Source organism: Prunus dulcis, chromosome 1 (assembly GCF_902201215.1).
Source record: "Prunus dulcis chromosome 1, ALMONDv2, whole genome shotgun sequence".
In the NCBI taxonomy this organism is placed as follows: Eukaryota; Viridiplantae; Streptophyta; class Magnoliopsida; order Rosales; family Rosaceae; genus Prunus; species Prunus dulcis.
Window position 1 is genome coordinate 21562718 of NC_047650.1, and position 27854 is coordinate 21590571.

At 36.3% G+C, this 27854-nt stretch overlaps 5 protein-coding genes and 1 pseudogene across 7 annotated transcripts; 2 read left to right on the forward strand and 4 right to left on the reverse strand.

Moving 5' to 3' along the window:
- The first annotated feature begins 2611 nt into the window (after positions 1 to 2611).
- On the forward strand, positions 2612 to 4013 carry LOC117621387. The gene is made up of 3 exons (XM_034351832.1): positions 2612 to 2749; positions 3087 to 3175; positions 3638 to 4013. Exons 1-3 carry the CDS (start codon positions 2720 to 2722, stop codon positions 3792 to 3794), a joined length of 276 nt encoding a protein of 91 aa, XP_034207723.1. The 5' UTR covers positions 2612 to 2719; the 3' UTR covers positions 3795 to 4013.
- A 159-nt stretch (positions 4014 to 4172) lies between these two features.
- Positions 4173 to 5527, reverse strand: LOC117621379 (stemmadenine O-acetyltransferase-like). The gene has a single exon (XM_034351821.1). The coding sequence runs from the start codon at positions 5519 to 5521 to the stop codon at positions 4193 to 4195; it is 1329 nt and encodes a 442-aa protein (XP_034207712.1). The 5' UTR covers positions 5522 to 5527; the 3' UTR covers positions 4173 to 4192.
- Positions 5528 to 6752: 1225 nt separating this feature from the next.
- Positions 6753 to 8059, forward strand: LOC117616339 (annotated as a pseudogene).
- A 347-nt stretch (positions 8060 to 8406) lies between these two features.
- Positions 8407 to 12469, reverse strand: LOC117621397 (serine/threonine protein phosphatase 2A 57 kDa regulatory subunit B' theta isoform-like). Its single transcript, XM_034351843.1, has 3 exons — positions 12083 to 12469; positions 10183 to 11916; positions 8407 to 9271 (listed from the first exon to the last, which is right to left on the reverse strand). Exons 2-3 carry the CDS (start codon positions 11386 to 11388, stop codon positions 8915 to 8917), a joined length of 1563 nt encoding a protein of 520 aa, XP_034207734.1. The 5' UTR covers positions 11389 to 11916; positions 12083 to 12469; the 3' UTR covers positions 8407 to 8914.
- Positions 12470 to 13028: 559 nt separating this feature from the next.
- On the reverse strand, positions 13029 to 17459 carry LOC117634706 (serine/threonine protein phosphatase 2A 57 kDa regulatory subunit B' theta isoform-like). Its single transcript, XM_034368900.1, has 3 exons — positions 17218 to 17459; positions 15267 to 16969; positions 13029 to 13678 (listed from the first exon to the last, which is right to left on the reverse strand). Exons 2-3 carry the CDS (start codon positions 16473 to 16475, stop codon positions 13325 to 13327), a joined length of 1563 nt encoding a protein of 520 aa, XP_034224791.1. The 5' UTR covers positions 16476 to 16969; positions 17218 to 17459; the 3' UTR covers positions 13029 to 13324.
- A 1051-nt stretch (positions 17460 to 18510) lies between these two features.
- LOC117616153 (probable thimet oligopeptidase) lies at positions 18511 to 26835 on the reverse strand. 3 transcript variants are annotated; one of them, XM_034345378.1, is made up of 20 exons: positions 26553 to 26835; positions 26302 to 26423; positions 25904 to 26067; positions 25630 to 25720; positions 25228 to 25407; positions 24836 to 24916; positions 24589 to 24669; positions 24052 to 24144; positions 23303 to 23383; positions 23036 to 23198; positions 22822 to 22942; positions 22657 to 22729; positions 22180 to 22287; positions 21159 to 21256; positions 20973 to 21018; positions 20618 to 20714; positions 19724 to 19797; positions 19545 to 19649; positions 19280 to 19360; positions 18511 to 19015 (listed from the first exon to the last, which is right to left on the reverse strand). In XM_034345378.1, the coding sequence occupies exons 1-20, from the start codon at positions 26704 to 26706 to the stop codon at positions 18905 to 18907; spliced, it is 2124 nt and encodes a 707-aa protein (XP_034201269.1). In that variant the 5' UTR covers positions 26707 to 26835; the 3' UTR covers positions 18511 to 18904. The 3 variants fall into 3 exon arrangements, 2 of the variants coding, with proteins under 2 accessions (XP_034201269.1, XP_034201270.1); XR_004584109.1 differs by lacking the exons at positions 19545 to 19649; positions 19724 to 19797 and having other exon boundaries at positions 18898 to 19015; XM_034345379.1 differs by lacking the exons at positions 18511 to 19015; positions 19724 to 19797.
- Between the last annotated feature and the right edge of the window lie 1019 nt (positions 26836 to 27854).

A 27854-nucleotide genomic window follows, 5' to 3' on the forward strand; every position in this document is an offset into this window, starting at 1 on the left:
AATGTTGTCCATGTGACGCTTATTAACCTACGTGATTAATCTAACGTCTACATAAGCAAAAAATAATGTAAAGACTTGAAACTTTATGGTTGTTTTTTTGTCAACTTTTAAAATATAGTGACCAAATTGTTATTGACCACAAACAAGAAATGTATCTCACTCATCCAATAGCACCAAAAATAATTGTTAACAGTTTCTATCCACTCTTCATTCCCAACATCAACTCAAACAAACCAAATTTGAAGATCAATTTCACCTTGCACCCGTTTTCTTTGGGGTCCGTACAAATAAAGTGGGAAAAAGTTTGACATTATCCCACCATGCATGGGCAATGCTACAATCGTGCTGTCAATTATTCATGAAATAATAATAATAAAATTATGGAATTCAACCAAATAAAATAGCTAAATTAATATATGATGGACAGGCGTGCATGAAAACATGAAGTCATCAACCACCAGACCAGGCAAGGCCAAGGCCAAGGAGCATGAAATATTATTGATGGTCGAATAGTAGGTACGTAAGTAAGCTTTTTTCAAATAATTTCAAGAAAGTCAACAACAGCCACAACTTTTTAGTATATATCTATATCTGCATCAATTGAAATGACAGGCTAAAGAACAGCAAAGAAACTAAATTATGCTCCCAAAAACAGAATTATTATTTTCAATATATTCTCTTATTCGGATATCCGCATATTATTATCATGTGAATGCTATTATAAATAAATAAAAAAGTAAAAAAAGGTATTATAAAATATATAGCGTCTTCATGATAATAACATCTGGATATCTGCATACGATAACTTCTCTATATATATGTTACAAAATTAAAAATCAAGCGTGCACGATGACCGAGGAACCCACATTGGGTACAGACAGCACAGTGATCCAATCTTGTCAGTGGCTTTGATTAAAAAACTAGTTCAGATCTGGTGACTTCTCTTTCTATTTTCTACAACTAGAAAATATATATATATATATATATATGATGAATTTGAAGAAAACTGGAATGGGACGTATGCATAAAGTCAAACCCAGATGCCATAATTCTTTAAAAATAAAGAAACATTTGCAGCCGACCGAACAAAGATTGAACTAAAGCGCGGGGAAAAACAACTGGACATGTTAGACTGACATTGTTTCAAGTTTGTTCGCACTCGTGCTCCTCCAATCCAATTATAAATTTGTCTTGTTTTGTCTATATTTGACCAAATGAGCTCTTTAGGTTCCTCCGAATGCCCAACTTATCATAACTTAAATGGATAGAGTGACGGAAAAGAAATTGATACAGAGATTCTCATGATTTACTTAATTTAGATTGACGTTTCTTAATTATGATATAGTAGAAGTTGTAGAGTATTTATATATATATATATTTTTTGTCAAACGTGTAGAGTATTTATCTTCACATCCTCATAGTCGTCTCATTTCGATAGTCATATTTCAATTCTCGCTTTTCGTCTTCAATGAATTAGCAATAAAAAAAGTTAATTATAACTAAGCATTAATAACTCTAGAAATATTTACCAGAAAAAGAAAAAGACCAATTAAGAAAAAAAGATGCCAGAGTTTTATGTACTTCATTTGGGTTGGGTTTAATGAGTATTTATGATTTTTTTTTTAAACGAAACAATATTCTAAATTAATGTATGAGAAGATGGATTCAACTCGAGTACAATAGGGTGGATATTAAATATACTATATTAACCAACTGACCTAATCCACGTGCACAATACTTGTGATCTTCAAATCCTCATCTCTGACAGATTAGATTTGTTTGAGCTGGGCTAGAGGTTTTTTGTGCCTATGTGGGAATTGGGCCGTTCCATTTGAAGCCTTTGGGTTCAGCACCATTCGAAATCTAAGAATAATTCTTATCCTTTTTCGTACATAACAATCGTTTTTTTTTTTTTTTTTTCCTGAGATACAAACTTTGTTATCTTTCAGAATAACCCTTTGTTTGGATGAAAGAATTGAAATTTACATAGAATTCTAAAATAATGGAATTTAGATTTCCATCATTTCAATTCTAGCAATTGAAAATTTCAGTGTTTGGATTTATTTATATCGAATTTTGTAAATGATACTATGGAAATTATGAAATGACGTCTATTTTGGTGGAAATTAAACTCAGGAATTTGATGCCCCAATTTTCACAATTTTTTCAGCATGTCATTTAATAAATTCCGTGCTTTAAGTTGCCAAATAAGGGAATTGTGAATTTTTCCTCTTAACTTCTCAACTTTTAATTAAATTCCGAGTTATTTTCCCTCATCCAAACGGACCGTTATTACCCTAATAATCAAATCCTCTGAAAACAATGTTTTTGTTCAGCATGCAAAAATAATCACATTAGCGTTACACATTTCACGGAAATTAGAAAGGCCACCAAAAAAAAAAAAAAAAGAAGTAATTATGCCCAAAATGATCTCTTCCAACAAAAAATAATAATAATAATAATTAATTAATGCCCAAAATGGTCGCAAAAATTGGATGATAGGCCTTGTTTTTCTTCATTTTCCGTACACGCTCAACCTTCCATTTTTGTTGAAGTCTAAATTCGGGTAATTAGTGCCTGCAATAAATACAGAGCTCATAATTGTGAAAAAACTTGCCCTGTTCTGCCCTGTCTCTCTCTCTCTCAATCCTCCTCCTAGAGAAGAAGAAGAAGATTCATCTTCTATTTTCTTCTCTTTGTTTTATTCCACAGATTCAGCATGGCTTCCTCCAGATGGTTAAAGCCTGAGGTACTTTTACTTTCCTTCTTTCTCCCTGCCCCCACCCCACTTTTTTTTAAATTATATTTTTCTGTGGTAGTTTTTATCAAAACTTATACTTTCTTTTTGGTTGGTGAGAAACTGAGAGAAAGTAAGAGAAAAAGGGTCATGATCATGATTCATGAATGATATGTTTTCATGTTGTTTTGGCCTCAAAAGAAGAAGGGAACAAAAGGGTTTGTGTGATGATTGTCTATGAAAGTAGGGTGTGCTTGTTGCGCTGCCTTTGATATGACTTGTAGTGCAAGGTTTAATTAACCCTCCAATTATGGGCTAATCACAGGCTACTTTTGCCCTGATTGTGTAGGTGTACCCACTATTTGCTGCAGTTGGTGCAGCTGTTGGAATCTGTGGCATGCAGCTTGTTAGAAACATCTACACCAACCCTGACGTCAGGTATATCAAAAATAAAATTTCACTGCAATTCCATGAGTAAATAAATCTTTAGGCCATGTTTGGTAACTAAGATTGGATTGGATTGGATTGAATTGATTGGAAAGTATAATTAGTATCATTTATTAACACTAGTGTTATTGGTTTGTGTCATGGCTCCTAGTCTTGGGTCCAAGGTCAAGGAGTTGGAGTAGTGAGATCATGTATCCCACATTCTTAGTAAGGATGAATTATCCTACAAAAATGCACATAATGGTATTATGGCGGGATTGTGTTCTATCCTATCCACGTTCGCTTGTGAGCACCAAACATAGTATTAGGTTAAGTTAATCCAGTCTTACTACTTATCCTACCTACCAAACGAGACCTAAGAGTATTAAAATCACAGGAATCTACACAAAAAGGGTTAAGAATAAAAGCACATGCTTATCTGCATTTAACCTAAATTTGAATATGGTTTTTCAGGGTTAACAAGGAGAACAGAGCTGCTGGGGTGCTTGATAACCATGCAGAGGGAGAGAGATATGCAGAACATGGACTGAGGAAATACGTTCGCAACAAAACCCCCCAGATCATGCCTACCATCAACAAATTCTTCTCAGATCCACAGATTCCAGACTGAAAAACGGATTATGCGATTCAGCTCTGGATCTGTTTGATTGAAGAATGTAGGACACAAGTTTGTTTCATGAAAGTGTTGTGAGACAATTATGTACTACAAAGTTGCCAATTTGTTGGTGCATAATCCATCTAATGCATCAATAAAGTTTGGGATTAATGTTATGAAAAAGAAAAAGAAAGGGGAGGGGGTTAAATATATTCCTCTGATTTTACATGAAAATACATCTATACTAGAAATGTTTTCAAATAGCTTGCTTTTTTTATTAGGGTATCTTGTTTCAAAGCCTCATATTTATTTTTCGACATCATTAGAGTGGATAAATACATTCAAGAACATTTATAAAAACAAACACATGTGTGCATGCGCGCGCACACACAGATTTGAAGCTCGGATGGAGTTCAAATGACACTCGGATTCAAAGAAGCGAAAGCAAGAAGCTCTGCATCACGCTCAAACACATCCAATTCGTGCTTTTCCAAGTTCACATAAGCTTCAATCCCTTCGCCATCCCTTGTATCAATCATGAAAACAGCATTCTTCATGGCACAGCTAGCAATAGTGACCCAAATTGGCTTTCCCCAACCAAAGTCAGCTTCATACACTGGGAATCTGCACCAGCTGCTGCATCTATATATGACCAAATTCCCTTTAGAAAATGGTTTCCTTGATTCTTGGATACACTCTTTAAAGATGGAAGGCCATTGATCTTTCGCACGAAACTTTCTGACATACGTGTCACAAAACTTGGTCATTCTCTGCTTCATTTGACCCACGAGATCATGCAACTCAACGACGCTGCCCTCAGCTGTGGACACGGTAAAGAACCAAATCATGCTGCCTGCAGAGCTTTGTGGCAATGGAGGGACCATTCTAGCGCGGAGGTTCACCGTCTGGATGAAAGTGGTTGGGTTGGAGGACGACCCGGAAGTTGATCTCAATGCAGAAATGGCACGGCTATGAATAAAAGCAGTCACAGCCTCAACTCTTGTGGGGTTTTGCAATTTTTCCGTGACTATGGCTTTGAGGGCAGCAATCTTTGTTGCATCAAACACAAATCTTTTAGTCACACAATTGCTTTTCTCAATCATGGCTTCTGGCGACAGTGGCAGATCACATCGGGGAAAGACAGTTGCTGAGATGAACTCAGGAGATGGTACATATTGATCACATTTTTTGTTGTCACGGGCCACTGCTGCCCAGTCGTTGATGAAGTTGATCATGGTGGAGGTATCAGCTATCTTATGTGACATGCAGATGCCAACTGCCATCCCACCACAGTCAAAGAAGCTTACTTGCACAGCCAAGAGGACGTTGATATTCGAATCTTCGTTCCACTGCAGATTGTCTGTAAATAACAGGTCCAGCACCTCATCTTTAGGGTGCTCAAGAATCTCAGATAGCTCAATGTTTTTTATTCTTGCTTCTACAAATGTGACTCCATCATCATTGCAGTCAATGGAGCCTCTATCTCTGATCCTACCGGCAAAAGGGTAGTATTTCGCTAGTGTTTCTGATAGAGATTTCTTGAGCTGGTTGGATTTATCACCACCAGTCAAGAAATCAGGTGTCTCAGAGGCCTCCTTGGGATAGAAGTAAACAACTGGAACATAAGTACGAGGATTAACCTGTTCGAGGAAAGAAAGGTTGTATGTTCTATTGTGTGGTGAAGTTGAAGTGAAAGGTTTGATGGTTTCTCTGGATATAATTTCAACTTCCATGGTCGTCATAAAATTGTAAAGATTTAAAATCACAAATCTTAGATGCAGAGTTCATTTGTTATGCAGAGGATGCAAACTAATAAAGTGACCTTGAAATTCACTGGCAATAATGCGGCTGGACCACATGAATTATTGTCATTTATTGAAATTTCTGTACAGTATAAAGTTGAACACTTGAAAGTGAAAGGATGATCCTAATTAACTAAAATTAAGGACGAAAGAAAAATATATTCTATCTCAGGGGGGAAGGCCAAAACTATAAGGGGCCAAACAAGGAATCTTTGGGGTTTCTTTAGGGAGTCGCTGGGTGTTGCAAAGAGACAAGGGGAAATGAGGGTGTGTTTGATTTGATTAGCTGGAAATAATAGGCTATGACTAAAATAATACAACCTTTTGGTGGTGGTACTTTTAACTTGTGCATTGGCGTCTAGGATTGGATTGAATTAGATTACGCACTTAATTTAAGGTATATCGAATAAAGAAAGGCCCATCAAGGATTTTGCATCCCCTATCAACAGTTTGTGTGCCTAACAAGAATGTATAGGGATAATCGCATACTGGCAGGGCCAATTCTGACCAGTCCAAGTATTACCATTTTTATTTTATTTTTTATTTTTAGTTTGGTCAAGTCCTCCTGCAATTGGCTGAATGACTTATTTTTATATTGGATCAACTATTTTTCAACTAAATATAAACTCTCCAACCCAAACCCAATTCGATATTTTTTGTCAAAAACTTGTTCAAACTCCTAACTCTCACTCCATAGGTTTGTTGATCAACAGTTTCATCAGCCTTGCTCCCTTTCTCAAAACTTCATCTACTTATCTGTGGAGCTCAAGTCCTAAGTGACAGTGACTTAACCAGGAAGAAAGTCCTATAACTAAAGACTTATTAAGCAAAAAAAATAAAATTAAACACAAGCAGTAGGCGTTCGTAGTGGTATGACATACATGATTTACATGTGTATGGTTAACCTACGCCATGTGTGGATGACCAGCTAAAGCTTCTAGATAGCTTAGACAAGTTTCCACATTATCTCAAACTCAAAGTTAAATAAGGAGTTAGTTGGTTGAACTGGTGCAACAGATAGGTCTATTTGTTAAGCCTAGCTGTAATCAGTTAATCTTGCTGCAATTAGTTTGTCCAGCTCTAATTTGTTAAAGCTTCAGATATATATACACAGCCTCTGTAATAGATTGTTCATTTCTTTAGACCTGCATTTCCTACAGAGAAAATGAAAATGAAGATGAAGATTGAGATAGTCTCTAAAGATAACTGCAAACCATCAATTCCAACCCCACACCACCTTAAGAGCTACAGACTCTCTCTGCTAGATCAGATATCTCCTATATTTTATGTGCCTGTCGTTCTTTTCTATTCAGCTCCTGAAGACATTGATGATGATATGACAATTTTTTATAAGCTGAAGAAATCTTTATCAGAAACCTTGACCTGTTTCTACCCTTTGGCTGGAAGGATTGAGGGCAATACATCTGCGGATTGTGAAGATGGGGATGTTGTCTTCACATGAGCTAGAGCTAACATTCAGCTCTCTGAGATACTAAAAAGTCCAGATATGAATTTAGTGCAACAACTTCTTCCACTTGATCCCTACAATATTAGAACAGACAAGGCGGTTGCAGCCATGGCTGTCCAGTTAAACTTCTTTGACTGTGGTGGTATGGGTATCAGAATTTGGATTTCACACAAGATTGCAGACGTTGCAACACTGTCTTCTTTCCTGGTTGTGTGGGCTACAAGATCACGTGGTGTTGTTGAAAACATCACTCCCTCCCTAAATTCAGCCACCATCTTTCCACCAAGGTACAAGCAAATTTTCATGCCATCCAATTTGATTAAGAGAGAAAAGATTGTGACAAAGAGATTTGTGTTTGATGCTTCCAGTTTAGCCAGGATGAAAGTCAAAGCATCCAAGGGTTTGGGCATGGACGACTGTGCTCCTACTCGTGTGGAAGCCGTGACAGCCCTCATATGCAAGTCTAGCATGAATACAAAAAATGGTACATCTGGTAAGGGTAGGCCATCAATGGCAATATCCCATGTGGTGAATTTAAGGGAAAGAATGGTTCCACCTTTGCCAGAGCATTCTTTTGGTAGTATCTGGCGGTTTGCTGTTGCATCCATAATGAAAGATGAAAGAAATATAGAGCTGCATGAATTTGTGGTTCAATTAAGAAAAGTAATAAGGAAGATCAATGATGATTATGTGAGGAAACTTCAAGGTGAGGATGGGTTTTCACATGCTTGCAAGCCTCTAAAAGAAACAAGTGAGTTGGTCTCTCAAGGAGAAGTTGAGTTTTACAGGTTCAGCAGTTGGGATAGGTTTCCATTTTATAACACTGATTTTGGATGGGGAAAACCCAGCTGGGCATGCATTAGCAATGTATTAAAAATGTTGTCACATTGATGAGTAGTAGCTCTAGCGACGGTATAGAGGCATGGGTGACCTTGGAAGAAGAAGATATGGCTAAATTAGAATGTGACCATGAGCTTCTGGAGTTTTGTCTCCTTGCAAAAGGCTCTTAGGACTACATAACTAGTTTCTTTAGTAGAAGATATGGCTAAATTTGAATCTGATCATGAGCTTCTAGAATATTGTTTCCTGGCATCAAGCTCTTAGGATTACGTACCTAGTTTCTTTAGTAGTCTAGTCCTATGGTTCAAGTAGTTTCTCCACTGTCTTTGGTACATGCATGCCTTGGAGACCCTGCTCTCTTTCCTAGTACTTATTATAACTTTAGTGGAATTGCTTCATTCATTTTCAACTTTGAAATAGATTAGAATGACACGAAGGCAGAGTCATTGTTATCTAGTATTTTGGAATCATTTGCTTAGGAAGATAAAACCCAAGGCAAACCAATTAAGAACATTCATTCCAATAAAAGGCATTCAGAAGTATCAATATATTCAAAAAATTCAAACACAAACGGATTGTTTAGATATTATAATACATACACATACAGAAACGAAACTAAGTAGTTTAGTAAGGACTTCAAAGCAATTAAATCAACTCCACGTGGATAAAATTACCTGTATTTTGTAGCTTCTGTCATGTTAACCCTTATAACCATCAACCATAGCTCTATGTTCGCCATCCTCAATGCATAATGCAGCTTCTAACTCCTGTTTTGTAGTTACCAGCATATGGTATCTGTGCAAATTCCAGAATCACGAACGTCATTGCTGTGTAGAGTTTCTCTTGAACGTTAGGGTGAAAAGAGCCAAAAATAGAGGGACAAACAGAAAAGTGTATGGACAACTATCTAATAGTGTTCAACCTCTCAATGCACACAACCACGCAATGCTCCCTCCCAAACGAGCCAAAAAGCAGTAAAAAAGAAACACAAGACCTTCGAACTACATGAATATATCCCTCTATCATTAGTTTGAAGATGTTTCAATTGGGTTCAAGCGGTGAACAACTGCTCCACTGCTAACAGCATTAGAAGCAGCACTCTCTTCTAAGCGCTTCCACGTGGTTTCATGTTTTGTTTTAATCTCCTCCATATTTGCTTCATCTTCCTGAAATTTGAGCAAACACTCCTCAAATAGCTCAGGATCAACATCAGAGTAGATTTTACGGACATTTAATGTCAAGCTCCGGGCCACTTGGTTCCAGTGGTAGCGACCATTCTTCTCCAAAGCTGGAAAGATGATGGGTACTATGACTTTACGGTTTTGTCTGATTAAGTTCTCAATGTGATCATTGTTCCATAAGTACAACGCCCTCTCTGCCACCTATAAAAGCAAGCATCAGTCAGCTCAAGGTGTTTGGTCAGGATAGGTAGGGAATGTGTTGTTATCACAAGTAAAACTAGGATCGTAATTCTGAGTATATACCAGATCAGGATTTCATACAGAAAACTGGAATTCAGTAAATGAAAGGCAACGAAGAAATAGTACTAGATGCTAATTCCTAGATTCAGTCAATATGCCAAATGATTTTCCAAACATTGCTTGACATTTGACAAACACGAGTGAACAGTTAATCCTATTAAATGGTTTGACCTCAGACATGCATAATTATTCAGCCTCTCCAACTAGGGGTCAGCACCATAATAGCATTTGATCCTCTATGCCACTACCATCAGTCAAAATCATCCAAGTGATAATAAGATAACTGCTAAGCAATGCAATCCAGCAACAGCGATCAGTTATATGTAGCAATCACTATTTAGAATTTTCATTCGAAACATATAGAAATGCGTCTGTGCCAAAGAAACATTTTATCTGTACTGAAAACTATATCAAAGTGAAAAGAAGCATTAATTGTGAGCTTAACCTTTCTAAAACTATAACATTGTCCAAGAAAAGAATTCAGAAGAAGTACCTGGTACTCGAATATGGATGGAATTACAATAATAATGACTAAAGGTCTATAAAAAGGTAAAAACAAACCAGATAGCAGACAATTCTTATCAGATCTAATGAAAGGTGAGATGCAAAACATTTTAGAGCGCAAGAGGAAGAGAGAGATTGGTTCTCCCCACCTCTTTTACTCTCTTCAATAACTTTTTCTTAAATACGACGAAGACATGTTTCCAGAATTAGACTAAATTTACTTACTAAGGAAAGAGCTAAAGACTTGGAAAGTCTGAACATGCAAAGCTCAAAGAAACATTAAATTAGATGAAGACACAGCTCACTACCTGAAAGTGTGAACTGCTCAAGCAACGAGATAGTTGGCGGAAGAGGGGCACCATACATCTTTGAAACTCCGCTGGCTGAGTTGCTTCTAAAATTTCCTCCAGCTCACTTAGGAACATGACTTCCTTTGAACTATTTGTGATTGGCCAGTACTTTAATAAGCCTCTTATAATAGTATCTGCAAGCTTGCAATCTTTCTCCACAAACTGTGAAATGCAGTAGGACAACTGCTGATGGTACATTTGTAAGCACTTTGGTTTGTGAAGGGGGATCAGAACCTGAACAAGGAAGAGTTTGTGTTCTTCTTTAAGTGGAAGAGCAAATCCATTGATTATACTGCCCAAAACCTCTAAAAGCTCAGCAATCCCATTATGCTTTTCTGTTTCAAAAATAAATCGGAAAAATATATTGTTGATTGCCTTCCTAATGAATGGGCGATGCACCATAAACTTTCCATAGATGCGATGCAGAATTGTTTTCAAATACTCCCTTTCCCTAGGATCCTCAGAATCAAAGAGATCCAATACTTTGAGTACAAAAGACTGGTCAATGTACCTCTTAGCCAACTTTGCATCTGTCTCGGGCGATGCAACAAACCTCAGAAAAAATTCATACACAATCTGTAAGTGTGACCATGCAGGGTCCATCAAGGGCTCCTCCTCCTCCAAATCAAACGCTTCCAAAACCTTGTTCTCACGGGGCTGCGGAGAGAACGACCTGAACAAATTCACAGTTACCACCTTTATAACCTCTTGCACGACAGTTTCAGTAAATTTTCCATTTGCAGAAGTAACATAATCTACCAGCTCTAGCAACGTCTGCCGCTTGATGTCTTTTTCTCTCAGATGTTTTGTTGGGTCAGTGAAGTCAAACAGTACGCAACACAAGTTCAGCTTTTTCATAAACAAGTTCTGCTTCTCAGAGCTTGGTACATCCCTAAATGCTGGCAACGCTTGATAAGAAGCAGTAGCAGAACTTCCATTTAGATTTGAATTTACAAGTTGAGGGAGCTTACTTCCATGGCTATATCCTAAATTTGAAGCAGAATCAAGACCCAACAGAGGTAGGCTGTTTGAGTTAATTGGCCTATTACTTACTACATCACTGCTTCTTGAACTTAATGAAGAGGCAGATGAACCCCCAAACTCACGATTCTCAGCTGACTTAGATGGCTTCCGTGGAAGCTTACCAAGTATCTGCTTGATCATGATTTGAGAAAGAAATGGCCTCAAACACAAATCCAGTCAAGCCCAGTTATGGGTGGAAGCTCCTTCAAAGTAGAACCCAATTGATACCTCAAATAACAGAGTCAAAACCCAGATACAAACAACCCATTTCAAAACAATGAACAACAAAATCGATATTATAAGAAATCAAAAATCCAGATAGAGACACCCATTTCCATATGAAGATAAAGTAATCTCAGAATCAATAATCAAGGGAAGCAAAACTCTTGTTTTCAGATATCATTCTCTTCTACTAATTTCAGAATCTGTAAATATCTGTAGCAATCTCAATAAAGTAGAAGAATTTGACACCTTGAGAGTCAAACTTAGAAACCCAGAAGCAAAAACTGGCACCCTCAAGTCAAAGATCAATAACAACTTCCCGAAGTAGAATATATACACCAGAAGCTCGTCTTCAATCTTCTTCCAGTTAAGGACAGCTTGAAGACTGTATTTACCAAATCAGCAGCTACCCAATTGGCTCACTGGCTGACACGATCTGGATGCGATCTAAAACACAAAGATAGAATTCCTTATCATTACCAATAAAAAACTCAAAAGGGCAAAGTGATTCATAAAAGAAAAATCTAAGAGGGTGCCAGCAAAAAGCAAAAGGATAATGAAGTAATCTGAGATTATAACAAAATAAAGAAAATAGATGAACTTGTATACTTACAGAAGCAGGAGTCTAAGCAGAGGAAAAAAGCAAAGAGCTTTTTTCTTTCGTTCTTTATTCAATTTTGGGTCAGAGAGGAGAGAGAGAGAGGAACGAGACAAGCTGCCAGAACAGCTCTAAAGAACAGAACCTTCACAACTTCATAGTCCCTATCATATTATATTAAGCCTATGAGAGAGAAGGTAAAAGAAAAAAAAAAATTTAGCAAAAAAGCAAAAAGGTAAACGAGCCAAAGCTCTCCCTCCCCTTCTCTGTCCAATCCCAGTAAGCAGGTTCAACTCAAGACATTATTTTGTTAAACACAAGTTGGACTTGGAGGGAGAGAGAGCGAGAGAGAATGTGTGCCGTATCATATGTATGTCTTTGTAGATATTGTTTGGTTCTTTGTGTTTTGATTGACGCATTCAATGGTATTAAGCTTCTACCCAACGTTAAAGGGAGAATTTTCCCCACAGAACATTTGAGCAACATCAAAGTCGCCAACTCACTGCCAACCCATCGAATCAGAATCAGTCTCTCTGTTTTTCTATTTTTTCTATTTTTGTCTGGATGCTTCCTAGTCGTTATTTGCGTTTTTTTATTGAAGGTAATTTCAATTTAGTACTAGGTATCCCAATCCCTTAAATAACGACCTAGCACACACAAAATTCAAATTTTTTTTTTTCCTTAACTAGATTAAATATTAACACACGTGACTTAGGCATGTTGATCAAGGTAAAAAACCTTAAAAATTAAGATACATAAAAAGTCCATAAAGTGAAGGTTTCGCGTCTAAGCTCAGAGGATGTTCAGGTTCAACGAGAAGAGAGAGACAACAAACGGGCTGTGAACAAGCTAAGAAATTAAGCTAGGAGTTTTCTGTTGTCCATCATCTCTTGTTGAAGCTGAACGAAGGAGAACATTGTCAAAACTTTGTGTCCTGCTGTTGCATACACTAGTCTAGGGGTGGTAGAATTGCATATCTGTATATCATTTTAAGCAAAAGAACAGCTATGAAATAACAATACAAGAAACAAACGAGGCAGAATGTTTGTTGGACTATGTGGTCATCTGCCAGAACCTTTTCCTAGCTACAACTACAACATACATGCATATGATGTTGGAATATTCAGTAGCAGTGAGCAATCAACAAAGTACGAGCATTCCACCACCTGAACCATTTTGCCAGTAGTATTACCAATCCCATTTTGATCAGAGAAAAAAATTTGATGTCATTGAATGGTCAACTTTCTTCAGCTAAACTCAACTAGAGCGGGGAGGTGCTTTGCCGAAAACAAGCACAGGTTCGTTGCTTGCAGCTTTCTTTGCAGCAATTTCTTCCAAACGTATCCATGTGGCATCGCGTCGTGCTTTAACCTCTTCCTCCTTTGACTCGTCTTCCTCAAACTGGAGTAAGCATTCCTTGTACAGCTCTGGATCAAGATCTTGGAAGATTTTGTGGACATTTAAGGTCAAGCTATGGACAGCCTGATTCCAATGGTTTCTAGCATTTTTCTCCAATGCAGGGAAGATAATGGGCAGTATAACTTTACGATTCTGTCTGATTAAGTTCTCAATGTGATCGTTGTTCCATAAAAATAAAGCTCTCTCTGCCACCTGGCACAACAAGAATTGATTGCATTAGATTCAAGAATCAAAAGCTGCAAAGGGAGGAAGCTGTTTTCTTAAAGAGAAAACATGACCACTAAAACATAAATAATCAACTGGCATAGAACTCTACTTATTTCTCAAAACAAAAAAGTGAATGTTTCGGTCTGAAGGGCTCCCAATACAAGTGAATAGGCTTAACTTCATACAGACTAGTGTCAAACTTCAATACAATTGGCTGGTATAAAACCTCCCGAGAATATTTGGTCAAAATACATTTGACAGTTAGTCATCCACTGCAAAGAGAATTCATATGCATAACCATTTCATAAGTTCACTTCAGTTCTATTTTGTATTGAACATTTGGTTATATGGAGTAATATAGCCTAGAAAAAAGAGATTGAGCACCTTATTGTTCATGGAACATTTTCACAATTCCTGTAGCTTTTTTTTTTTCCTGATAAGCCACAATTCGTTTAATACATAACTATTTCCTCAAGACGACGAACCAAAAAAATTGATGGGAATTTGAATTCCACATTGCTACTACATGGGATTAACAGTGACGCTACTTTTTAAGCAAGAACATTGTGATACTAATCTTGAAAGACTCGGGAAAAAAAGTAGAACCCAGTAGATATTTAAAATGTTCCCTAAACGTTTTAAAAAATATTCAATGTTACAAAAATGGAACATCCAACAAGCCCCCAAATTTTCCAAGACATTATCTTAAGATCCTCTCAACAGGCACACTCGTTGTCATAATTATGATCCTAAAACCATTTGTGTAAAAACAGAGACTAATCAAGTACTGCAGGAGGAACTTTGACCCTCGGGATCTATAAGATATTACAAAGACTGAGCTTTAAACTCTTACGATATTCTAATTTTCTTCCTAACTTTGTATAGACTTAATTTGCACCTCCCATGCATTAACAAACCATTGACTATAATGATTAAACTGCACTATCAGTCATGAAGTTGGCTGTGCACTGCATTTTAGTCATTATCTTATGTTATCTTATTTCAATCTTTGATCTACCCCAACGCGGTGGAGCATAAAAAAATGAGTCCTCATCTTCAACAACCAATTGCTGCTAGAACTAAGAAAGAACTCGATCATTCTCCTCCAAATTGTGTATTAAAATGACAATAAAGGAAAGGACTAACAAAAGAGAACAGAAAAATCCAAATAGAAGAGATTTCAGGGTCCTTTTTTCTTTTTCTGGCTGGTAGACAGGACCCAAGGTTCAGATGGCTTAATTGGAAATTTAGTAAAGCAACATTTAAGAAAGAAAAATATAGTTAGAGAAGCCCTCAACTAAAAACAACATAGATGGAAAGACAAGTATAAATGGATCACCCACAAAATGGGAACCTAAGCTATAACTACAGAACAATTTGGATTAATGAGATTTTTAAACTTACTAACCAAAGATGGAAAGAGAAAAGAATATTAACACAAGTGTGCTTAGTTTGTATCACAGTCAACATGGACAAGAAAAATAATGAAATAACATTATAATGAAATAACAGCAGAACTTGAAATCATTCATGTTGCAGAACAAAAACAAGTTATAAAGAAAGAACCCGCTACCTGAAAGTGAGAACTGTTTAAACAATGAGCAATCTGGCGAAACAAGGGAACCATGCAGCGCTGGAATTCAGATGGCTGAGTTGCTTCTAAAACTTCCTCTAACTCACTTAGGAACAATACTTCCTTTGAACTATTAGTGATCGGCCAGTATTTCAGTAAACCCCTTATGACAGTATCAGCAAGCTTGCAATCTTTCTCTACAAATTGTATAATGGAGTAAGATAATTGTTGATGGTACATAGCTAGGCATTTTGGCTTATGCAGGGGGATTAGAGCTCGAACAAGGAACAATTTATGCTCTTCTTTCAGTGGTAGAGCAAACCCATTTATAATACTGCCCAAAATTTCTAGGAGTTCAGAAATCCCATTATGCTTCTCAGTCTCAAAGATGAAACGATAAAAGATGTTGTTAATAGCCTTCCTGATGAATGGGCGATGCACCATAAATTTTCCATAAACTCGGTGCAGAATTGTTTTCAAATACTCCCTTTCTCTAGGATCTTCGGAGTCAAAAAGATCAAGCAACTTGAGAATGAACGAGTGATCAACATATCTTTTAGCTAATTTTGCATCGGTCTCAGGTGATGCGACAAACCTTAACAAAAACTCGTACACTAATTGCAAGTGAGGCCATGCAGGATCCATTGAAGGTTCATCCTCTTCCAAATCAAAGCCTTCTACAAGTTTATTCTCACGTGGCTGCGGGGTGAACGACCTAAACAAATTTGTAGATACCATTTTTGCAATTTCTTGCATAACAGTTTCTGTAAATTTACCATTTGCTGAAGTCTCATAATCCACCAGCTCTAACAGTGTCTGTCGCTTGATCTCCTTTTCTTTCAGATGCTTTGTTGGGTCAGTGAAGTCAAATACAACACAGCACAAGTTTAGCTTTTTAATGAATAAGCTCTGCTTCTCAGAATTGGGAACATCTCTAAATCCAGGCAATGCTTCATAAGAAGAAGAGAGCACAAAGCCATTCGGCTTCAAATTTGCACCCCTCACATTCTTGTTGCCATAACTTTTCCCCACATCTGAAACAGGATTTCCGGCTGGGAAAGATGTAACCAAATTGCCAGACTTACTGATCCCGAAATCACTGCTTCTTGAACTGGTGGGAGGATTCGAATACATTGTATGGCTTCCATCACGACTTTCGGAATTCTTAGAAGACTTCCGGGGAAGCTTACTTAGTATCTGTTTGAACATAATTCATACAAACAAACAAAATGCCGCCCCTAAAAGCACAACACCAGTACCTTAGGTTCCGAAACAATTCGCAAAAACACTCTTGGGTCTAATGAGACACAGAGCAAAACCCGATTTCAAGAGCAACAGTTGCGTATATAATTATAATCTGAGACCATACAGAAGTTTGTTTTACGCCTGTTTCTCTGAAAACAAAGCAACAAAGGGGGCCATATACCCCCCTCTCATCCGAAAACTCCAACTAACTTATCTAACACCACAGATCAGACCAAGCTATAAGTTACCCAATCTCAACCACCGAAAAGATAACCCTCCCTTCAGCTTTGTGCCCTTGTTAGGAAAAAGAAAAACACCCCACAAATCTCCTCGCTTTTCACCCACAAAAAATTGAACTTTTTGCTCAAAAATTGAAAACCCAGATGCCTAAAGTCACTCTAAACTAAAAAATCAGCAGCAGCTTTCTGAATTTAATCCACGAATTCCAACTCCCTTATCTGTTCTTTCAAATCAAAAGAGGAAATGAAAAAAAGAGAGAGGAAAATTAGAGGTATATTCACCACATTATTCTCCTTCCCAATGTTCAAAAACTATATTGATAAACTAAATACAATGAAGTGCTCGTGAAACATTTTTAAATTCACAAAAAAGAAAAAGCACATGCAACAAAGCAGAGGAGATGATCAAGATGAGCAAAGGGAAACCCAGATGGGAATAATGAAGAAAAGGGTTCGATAATACTTACGAGTTACGAAGGAAAGACTCAGCCTTTGTTATCCTTTATTCTCGTTGTAGTTTGTTGACTCAGAAATTATTTTTGTTGTTTATTATTTTCTGCTCGTGATTTTTTCAGTTATTCTTTTGCCTCGGAAAATTTCGGTCAATTTCTCTCTCTCTCTCTCTCTCTCTTCTTTGGTTTTCTACTCCCATCTGGGCTCATTGGAAAGGTCAAGTCAAAACCGAAACAACCACGGGAAGGAACCCAATACCCACGACGAGGACCAACCCGTACCTTAATACGTCTATCTCCAAACCGACACCGTTTCCATGCTACAGCTGGTCTTTCCTTCCAACTCTTTCCCTTTCGGGTTGGGAAAAGAGACTAGTTTCTTGTTTGGGTGGGACTTGTGAGGTATGACTTGAATATTTGGCCCAGAGAAATCGATATATTTCTCCAAATGAATTTTGAATTAAACCAAAGTTCGTGGTAATTATTTAATTTAGTGACATTCAGTTTCTATTTTAACAATCAGTTTAGTAGTATTTTATTTTGACGGAAAAACACTAAAATTCGAATGTTCGAATGTTCCCAAATCTAAATATCATGAATAACCGGTGTTGATTAATCAAAAAGCAAAACACGAAATGATTAATTTAACTATTAGTTCAATACTATTTCACAATGTTGGAAGAAAACTCATATTCGAATCTCCCCCAAGTCCTAAATTAAAAATAAACAGAAAGCCCTTCTATTGTTTTGCCTTTATAAGGTGGCCTTTTAAGCAAATGACCCATTAGTGTAGTCATTTGGAGAAATTGATCTCTAAAAAAACCCTCAATTCGATTCGATCCCTAACATCTAATGTAGTGTGTGAGTTTAGTATGTTAAAAAAGATGTCAACCTCAAGTAGCAAAAGAATATTGGTAAGATAATAAAGTACCAAAAAATTATTGCCATATGATTTCATAACGCGACAAGGCTGCGACCAGGGCAGGTTTCCTTATGTGAAGGGAGAAAAAAAATAGCAGCCGAGAAATATTCAATCTTCAAGTCATCGTGGAACACTAAGTCAAACGTCAAAGCACAAGATATTCTAGATTGGTCAGAAATTGCTTGCAAGCTTTTATCAAACTGTACTGGATTTTTTTTTTCTTTTCCTTTTTGTTTGGATTGTAGTGGGAAATAACGTACATTAGAAAACTTATTTTTCTTTTATATTTCCATTCATTTTCTTCCATCCAAAAATACTATATATAAAACGATATGGTCCATCTTTAATGTTTTTTATAATGCAAAGTAAAATCACTGAAGCTTATGTCAAAAATGTAACGCGAACACCTTAAACATAAAAATAATTTGTTAAGTATGAATATGAAGGGGTCGTCTCTTAAACAAGAAGATTAAAAGAAGAGAGAGAGAGAGAAGAATAATTACAACGAAACTTGCTAGCTTCTCCAGAGCTACCAAAATTGCAAAGTCCTTAAGGAACCTGCACTGCAAGTCTAGCCCTAATCTCAATATATAAAAACTCCGTGCTGCTATAAAAGTTGCGAATACATAAACACAAGAGGTGTTACCATTTTGAACATGAAACCTTGTCTGCTGATTAAGCGTGAGAAATTGATGACATTACCAGCAACCAAAATCGCAAGATGCTGAGGAGTGCTATTATCGGAGAATGGGGTTGTAACTACAGGAAGTTCTGTCTGCATCACAATCTGTATTGGGATTTGCTGTCAATAAACGCTTGAGTTGATGGTTCTCTCCCAAGAAAGCTAGTTAAAACTTCAATTGGTTCCTTTGCTCCTCCTGGGGCCAAAACCTACAAAGAGAACACTTCAATATAAATAAATAGAGAAATGAACAAAATTTGACGTGAGTAGACTGTTGCAAAACATTTCTGACGGAGACAAAAAAAGTACGCCATTGTCCCATATGAATTATGAAGAGCATGGGAAGTAAAACCTAAATCGACACACCTTAAGACTACACGTCGAAATGCATGGATACTATTCGTAAGAGAGGAAATCAAAAAAGTTTTGGAAACATTATGGCAACACTTCCTTCTATTGAGCAAATTCTTTACCTTGTTCCTGAACTGCATGCCAACATATTGGTTCAAATAACTGTCATGAAACTTTGAGGCAAATATATCAGCCGCAAAAACCTGCATGTAACATTCAAGGCATCAGCACTAATTGTCACAGAATCACAGATTATTAGAATGATATCCCGCAAACATAATCATTGAGCAACTATTGCATATAACAACGATTGTCATTGCAAACTTGGGAAACTAAGTAACAGGGATGTGTCGTTTGACTTTTTCCGATAAGGGATGGGTGACAAACCTCACTCCAAATACGACTGTAACAAGCAGCTTCATGACCAATAGCGCTACATGGAAAACGTGAAGCAGGATTGACATCCTCTAACATTGGCAAACCTAACAAGATCTGAGGAAACAGGGTTAATAATACCCCAAAATGCAACTTCATAAGGGAATGAATTACTGGAAACAACCACATACCCTTGGATGAAGATGCTTGAATAACTCAACAATGTCAACATTTTCAGCAGAATGTATAATTTGATCAAAAAGACCTGATAAAATAGATGTTTTTCAGTTCTGTACATGATAAGTCGAAATTTCTGCTTTACCAACATCTAAATGATAATTCGTCATTCCAGCATTGTACATTTCCCAGAAAGAACAGCAGTCTCACGTGATATACCTTAGCATCAATTTTAACAGACAAATAGTGTCTACAATTATTAGGCAATAGCCTTATCCATTGATCACCAGTCCAGTTTCAAAACAATGGCTATTAATATAACTATGAGAAACTTTGGGCCCGTTTGATAACCATTTCAATTTCAGTTTTTGGTTTTCATTTTTTGTGCTAGAGTATAGAGGAAAAAGAGGGAGAATGGAAGTGAGAATGAGAGTGGAGATGGGATTGAGAGTGAACATGCGAGTGGAGGATGGGAGGGATGAGTAACAAAAGTGAAAACAAAAATTCAAAACTGAAATCTATTTGAAATTGTTTTCACTTTTAAGTTTTTGTTTTCACTTTTGTGACTCCTTCTCATCCTCCCCTCTCTTTCTCAATCTCATCTTGACTCACATTCTCACTCTCATTTTCCTCTAAACTCTAGCACAAAAATGAAAAATGAAAACTAAAATTGAAATGGTTATCAAACGGGCCCTTAGGAAGCAGAGCTTTTAAAAATTAAAAGTATAACTAAGAATCAGTTGTCTACAGTGATTTCTTTTTAAAATCAACACAAATCAAAAAGCAAAAGTTCTAACAACAAATATTTTCCAGGGGAAAAAACGTCTGCAAATCCTATGAAACAAAGACAGCCTTAAAGATGATTCTTCAAAAAATCAATAAAGTGTAGAAATAGTAAGAGGACTTACTATAAAGAATTTCTTGCCTCATCTTGAGTGCAGAGAAGGAACACCGCCATCTTTTAATGGCTTTGCACATTTCATCTTTGATAGGTTTTGTTATATCCTGCATGTAAATTCAATAGTAATTAGCAATTTAACTCATCTTATATCTCTTAAAAACAACTATTTTTTTTTCAGAGTATTTAAATTAGACATGACATCAACAATAACTGCCCATAATAAGAATAAAACCAAAAGTAAACATGTTAAAGAAAATATGAGAGGTTTCACTTGGGGAGGAGAGAGAAAGAAAAGAGCACACTGATTTTGGGAGCATTTACTACTTAAATTTAAATAATAATAATAATAAAGCATGTGTCACCTGATGGAAGCCAGATATCAACTTCAAAGTGAAGCTTTCGTAACACCTGAAATTGTACACAGTTAAGAAGCATTAATTTAGGCCATGTGTTAAGAAGCATTAATTTAGGCCATGTGTTAAGAAGCATTAATTTAGGCCATGTGTCCTTATAAAAGGGAACACTGTGATCCATAATCCATTAATTACCAGTTCTCTAGCACCAGAGCAGGAACCTCCACAAAATCTTGATCAAAACCCAGCCCAGAAAATCTGGCAAATGATGCACGATTGCATATATGTTGGACCTAAAGGTTCATATTTCACAAAAGAACCTGTTAGTTATGGGAAACATATCACACTAGAAAACTTTATTAACTGCCAAAATTATATAACATACCAAGAAGAATAATATTCCAGACTAAATGTGTTTCTCCGATCAATTAGCTAACAGGAGTTCATCCCAATTATCTAAACATCACCTCGATAGTCGTTATTGGAAACTTAAAGGATATCCATTCATTAAACCAACATAAAAATAAAAGTAAAAATAAGGGAAGGTTCAAGTATGGCATCATCGAGACCACATTCAATTAACTTATTCAAAAAATCTTGGAGGCCCTTAACTTATTCATCTTCTGATTTGGCTAATGGGTCTTCTCAAATATGCAGGTTGCATGTTAGTGGCTGTTATTATTTCATGCATCTTTCACAGGGCAAGTGGAGGCATACGCAGTTTTTTATATTCTTGCTGCTAGCCAATTAAAGGACACCACCCAAGCTTAAAGTTAGGACTGATCCAATGTGGACTTTACCACCAGGCATTCCCCATAAGGGCAAAGCCATCGTTCTCAAAGTTCCCATTTCACTACAATCTACTCATGGAGAACGTTGTGGAAGGTACTGCCAAAGACCTTAATCTCTAGATCTCAGTAATGCAGTTCTTACCATTCAGGCGTAGCCATCTTTCCTATGACATCCACCCTAAAAGTATGCAGTTACTGCCCTATTTAAAGTCTTTTAAAGTCTGGCAAAGACTAATTTTCTGTTTTCAGTTAGTGAAGATGGGACTAATAAAGGATGAAGGTGAGGTAACTAAGGTGCAGCATTTTGAATTGCAATGATTTATTTATATTACCATGTGTATTATTCCATAAACAAAATAACATACAGAAAAAGATATTGCAAGTTTTGATAATTACTGAAAATGTGAACGATGAATACAACATACCACATGGCCAAACTCATGGAAAAGATCCACAACTTCAGAGAATCTCAGTAATGCAGGATGACCACTAACATCCTTTTGTAGTTGAGCTATCATTAACACCACGGGGATCTAATTACAAAAAATGAAATGGTAAGTCAATAACACAAGATCAATGGCTTATGCAAATAACAATCCATCCACACATGATTCCCTATGTCAATATGATAATTAAATATCTGAACTTAAAATAACCAGAGCTACTTTCTTTTGAGCGCAAAAGGAATAAATGCAAAGGATCACATAAAAATGAGATCAAAATTGGAACTTTACACTCAAAGAGGTTTCTATTATTACCTCAAAGAGAGTAGGTCACTCAACTCAACATCACCGAAAGCAATTATATGTATCTTATACTACAGTTATTAAACATTAATTTCCATCTGACAGCAAACCTTATATTACACAAATAATATTTAAGTCACAAATTGAAAACACAACCTGACGCGATCCATTGGATGATAATGCACCATTTTGAAGAGACACCACACAGGTATGATTATATTTTCCTTCCCTGTTAACAGAAAACATAAACCCATTTGTTCGTGACTCAAAGAAAATAACATAAAGGAAGAACTAAATCTTTAAAAGAAGTCATCCTTCAACCTTATGTACATATCAAGGTAGAAATGACCCAAAAGTTCACCAGAACTTAAGTCAAAAACTGAGTATACGCAAACATCAGAATGCCAAACCTCAGCATCTGCGATTTCCTCAAATCTTAAACCTGCAGAAAATAAAAATAGCAGTTCAACTATCACTATATAATGCAAAATGTGAAAAGGTGTATGGGAAATATTAAAGTATCATGAATAATTACCAAAAAGGTCTTGCACTATCTTGAAGACCCCGGATAGAACCAAATTTACTGGAAAATATTGCTTAAGAGCTCCAAAGTCCACATTAAACTGCTGTGCTTCAGCCTTCTTTACATAGTATAGCAGATCCTCGATTCCAAACGGATGGTCTCCTTCCTCTTTTCTCTGGTACCACATTAGACAAAAAACAATCAGCCACGAAATAAACCAAATCATTGGGAAAAGAATGAAATAAACCAAAGTATTGGGAATACAAAAGGTATTCTAACCTTCAAATCCTTCAACATGGAAAGCTCCATGTTAGCCGAGTCAGTCAAGCTATTTGAGATGTCCTCTAAGAACTCAAAAACCTAAATAGTCACCCTCACAAGTATGAGCTACAAGAAACAATTGTGTGCAAATGGACCTAAATGGTAAGTTGGTCCCAGTGCAATAAACAAAATTATCCCAAATATGCCTGCTAAGCTGCTTGACATAATTTATTTTAACTGGGAAAAAGAGCAGAAAGTATGATACAATTTTAAAGCAGGGTCATATCAGAAAGATTAAGGATCAAAACAACCAATTAGCCTCATGAAGATCGACTTGAATTTCCCTAATTAGTCAATATCCTTCGTCACTGTCAGTAAGTAGGGCCTGAGGCCCCTTGCAATTCTAAAGAGCATGCAGCAACAAAAGAATGGACCTCATACATCTTTTCAGATGAAAATAAAAGAAAGCACGATACATCTTTCTTAGAATATAATTTTCTCTAGGCTTATGAGCTTGGTGGAGAAGAGGCAAATGGCAAAAATAATAATTTATCTTGAGGGCCACCAGAAATAACCTCTTAAACAGTTCATCTCTTATCAATCAGGCCAAAAAAGAAGACAGCACCTCTCATTGTTTCCATTGTTATTACACTAACTCTAATTGATTATTAAGGAGTTAAAATATCCCCAGTTGACCAACCTATCAGGTCATGAAATTCAGAGCAAAAAAGTTGAATATCATAAGAAAAATGCAACGCCATACAAACCTTTGATGGTGTTTTTGCCATTCTAAGATCAACCGCACAGTCAGCATAACTTGAATAGCCAAGTAACCGAGCAAATTTATGGCGCAGTTGGACCTAAACCAACAAAAATATCAGAGTCAACTGACTTGTATATACTTCATCATAATTCATAACATAACACTAGTGAGGTATATTGGGAGACAAAGAAAAACAATTATAAATAGAATATTAACCACAAAAGACTTTTTTAAGGAGCAAATAAGAACATTATAGCTTTTAGTTTTTATAATTGAAAAAAAATAAAATTGTCACCTATTTAAAAATTACAAATACTTCGGAAGATATGATTTTTTTTTTTTTGGGGGGGGGGGGGGGGGGGGGGGTGGTTGGTGTTGGGGCTAAAGAGAATTATCTGTTGACCAAAAGAACTGAATTTCTAAAAAGACTTTTAAAAATAGACAATTTGGAGTTAAACTAATGGATAACTGTTAAATTAAGTTTTTCATTAGATCTAATAGGAGGTACAATAATCAGGGGAAGAAAATAAAAATGATTTACCAAATCTTCTAAGATTGAAAGATTGACTTCTCCACACCTCTTTCCATATGCCACTGCTACCATCCTCCTTGTTGTTCCAACCTTCAAAAATGCTCCAAATGAATTTTTCAACGACATTAGTAGTGATTCTGAAGTTATCGAATAACACAACAACTAAATGTCAATCTTGACAAAAATGTCACTGGTGTTTGGGGTGAAAATTTCAGTAATAATGCATTGCCTTCAATATGAACTCAGCAGATCATACCTCACAAAGTTCCAGTACCGCTCCCACATGATGACTTTTCAGGGTCACCTTGAATTTACCATCTGTAACTTTGTCTAAGCTCTGCACATGAATAAATTTATTTTATAAATGCCACATTTTTGTATAATGTTCAGTGATCTATTTAGAGACAATGTACCTCAATTATAACGAGCTTATTCACATTTTACTTACAAAGATTTGCCCGTGTGTATTTGAATAAATTTATAAACGTAGTTACACAAAGTATAGATAAGTTACACAGTTACCAGAAACTATATAAATCCAAAAGAAATATGTTGAAAGTTTAACCATAACTGCAGCCCAAGTAAACTAGCATAAAGTAGCATTCCAGGAAGGTTAGTTTGAAAATAAATGAGTGAAGAATATTACACCTTGAGAAACTCTGGCGGTAACCCAGCCAACTCGGTCTCGGTGAAGAGAAGGAAAGTACTATCCTCAGTTAGATTTTGGATATATTGCAAGCTTAGCTTATCGATTTGGATTCTCACACGCTGCAATTCCTCTCTCTTAGTTAAGGTAAGATTCAAACCATTGCGTTCAAAGTCTCTCATCTGTCACTGATCAGGAAAGAATCAACATCCAGCATTTACCAAAAAGAGAACCTAGAGTGACATTATCAAGACAACAGCGATATATACCCACCCATCCACCCCCTACCCCTTCTCAAAGAAAATAGTAATTAAAATAAAATCTACAAAATTTTCAAGTAAATATAAGTGACTGAGAAAGAGAAAGACCCATAGGAATACTGCAAAAGCATTCTCACTCCTTACCAAGGCCTGAGTATAGTTCTTTGCTTCAGCATTCACCCACTCCCCTCTAGCAGCAAAAGCTTTGACGACACGGTATACATCTTCACGCTTGCTGTTCAGTTTTAGTAAATAAAGATATGTTATTTATTTCCATAATTCTTTAAAGATCTTCAAAATAGATTTCCAGTTCAGTTCAATCTCATTGCAGATGATATGCATGTTAAAGCCAACAATACTCTATACAAAGTTCAAGTTACTTGAGAATTAGAGATCATCACCCAAAAATTAAACGTACCTGCAAGCCAGAAGATGGGTATCTATTCTCCGCTCTGCTTCAGCGCTTGCTTTGTGGACATCGTCAGAAGTGGTTACCATCTTTGGAAACACACAAGACTGGACAAGTGGAAATTGTTGCGCTTCTAATTCTGCTAGAGGTGAAATAACATTCATATATGTAACCTGTAAAATGTAACCGTAAATAAAATTAGCTCAAATAATAATTTAAAAAAATTAAATGATAGTTTTCCAACACAAATATACATTCTTAATATGCTAATTCACTAAAAGCATTAATTTTACGAACTGTACTATTCTCTAAATTGATTTTGAGAAATTAAAAACTTAAAGAACATTACAAGCCAAATTAGTCTTAAAAATTCAAATGCAAAAGCTACTGTGTGAATTGCTTACAACCTTGTCGAGTGGAATTGAAGCAACCGCATCGTGCACCTCTTTCGACTTGGTAATGATTCGGTCCGCCAATTTTAAAATCTCGGATGCCGATAGATTAACTCGAACCTTAGAGCCCTGAAGATCTGCAACTTACATAAACACAGAGAAAGTGAAGACAAAAATCGAAAGCAGAATTAACAACTACAGTGAGCGAATAAGACTGTTTGTTTGTCTTATAAGTGAAAAGAAAATCAAATAAGTAATGAACAAACCTTTGTTCTTCCTGTTGTTCCTGTGGGAGTTGAAGGCGTTGATTCCGAGGTTAACAGCGAGAACGAGCAGAGCAGCGGCTCCGCTGACGGCTAGCAGGCTACGTTCCCGCTTCTGTTTGGACATTTTTTCACTGTTTCCTTGACTTTCCGTCATTCTCTTTGCTCAAGTTTGTTTCTTTTCTCTCTCACCAACCGGCAATTGCGAGGGAGGGAAATCTGGGAATTTATCATGGGCGGAAAAGAGAGGCAATTGACCACTTTTTTTATGAGCAGGAAGCGTACGATAAATTGCATTTATTGAATTCAAAATTTTAAAATTTGTTGGAGGTCTATCCTTATCAATGGCGCAATCAAGGTCCATCGTTATCTCGGCCCTTGATTGCTTCAATTTGGGGATTATTAAATTGAAGTGGGCTTGGGCCTTAAGGTATGTGTGGACCTTGGTCCAAATTTAAAATTTTCAAAACCCAATTTTGGTCCAAATTTAAATTTTTCAATCAACATTCTTAATTATATTTAACAATAAATTACTTTTTCCATAGGGTTAAATACTTTTTTGGTTACTGGGTTTTACATGAAAATTCAATTTGGTTACTGAGAAATTTTTTTAGCCAAATTGGTCACTATGTTTCCCAAAGTTTAACAATTTATAGACATTCTGTTATCTTCCGTTAAGTGCAGTTATTATTATTATTATTTTTTAAAACATCTTCAGTCTTGTTCCTTTAACTCAACAAGTATGGTATATTGTGCTATTGGGGTTTAACAAATTGGGGGAGATAGTTGAATCGAAATTATAAGGAAAATAAATTAAAATGAAATCAACAATTTATGAATATATTTTGGTGCTCTATCTCCTTGATTACTTCTTCTTGCCATCAGAAGTCACAATGTTGTTCTCACTCAATCGATTTAGGCTCAATATAGCATCCAATATGTGACCTTATACCTCACAATTTCAATTTCGACATAAGATTTCTGACCAATTTGTTAAACCCTAATAGCACAATATGCCTTAACTCATTGAGTTAGAATAAAAAGACTAAACATGCTTCCTGAAAAAATAGAAATAAAAAACTGCACTTAATAGAATTAACGGAAAATAAAGGAATGTCTATAAATTGTAAACTTTAAGAAGCACAGTGATCAATTTGGCTAAAAAAATTTATGAGTGACCAAATTGATTTTTCGTGTAAAACCGAGTGACCAAAAAGGTTTCTATGTCATTTTGTATACAAGGGATATTTGTGGGGTTTGTAGCTTAGGGTTCGGTTGTTGTCTTAATAACTTCATAGATAATAT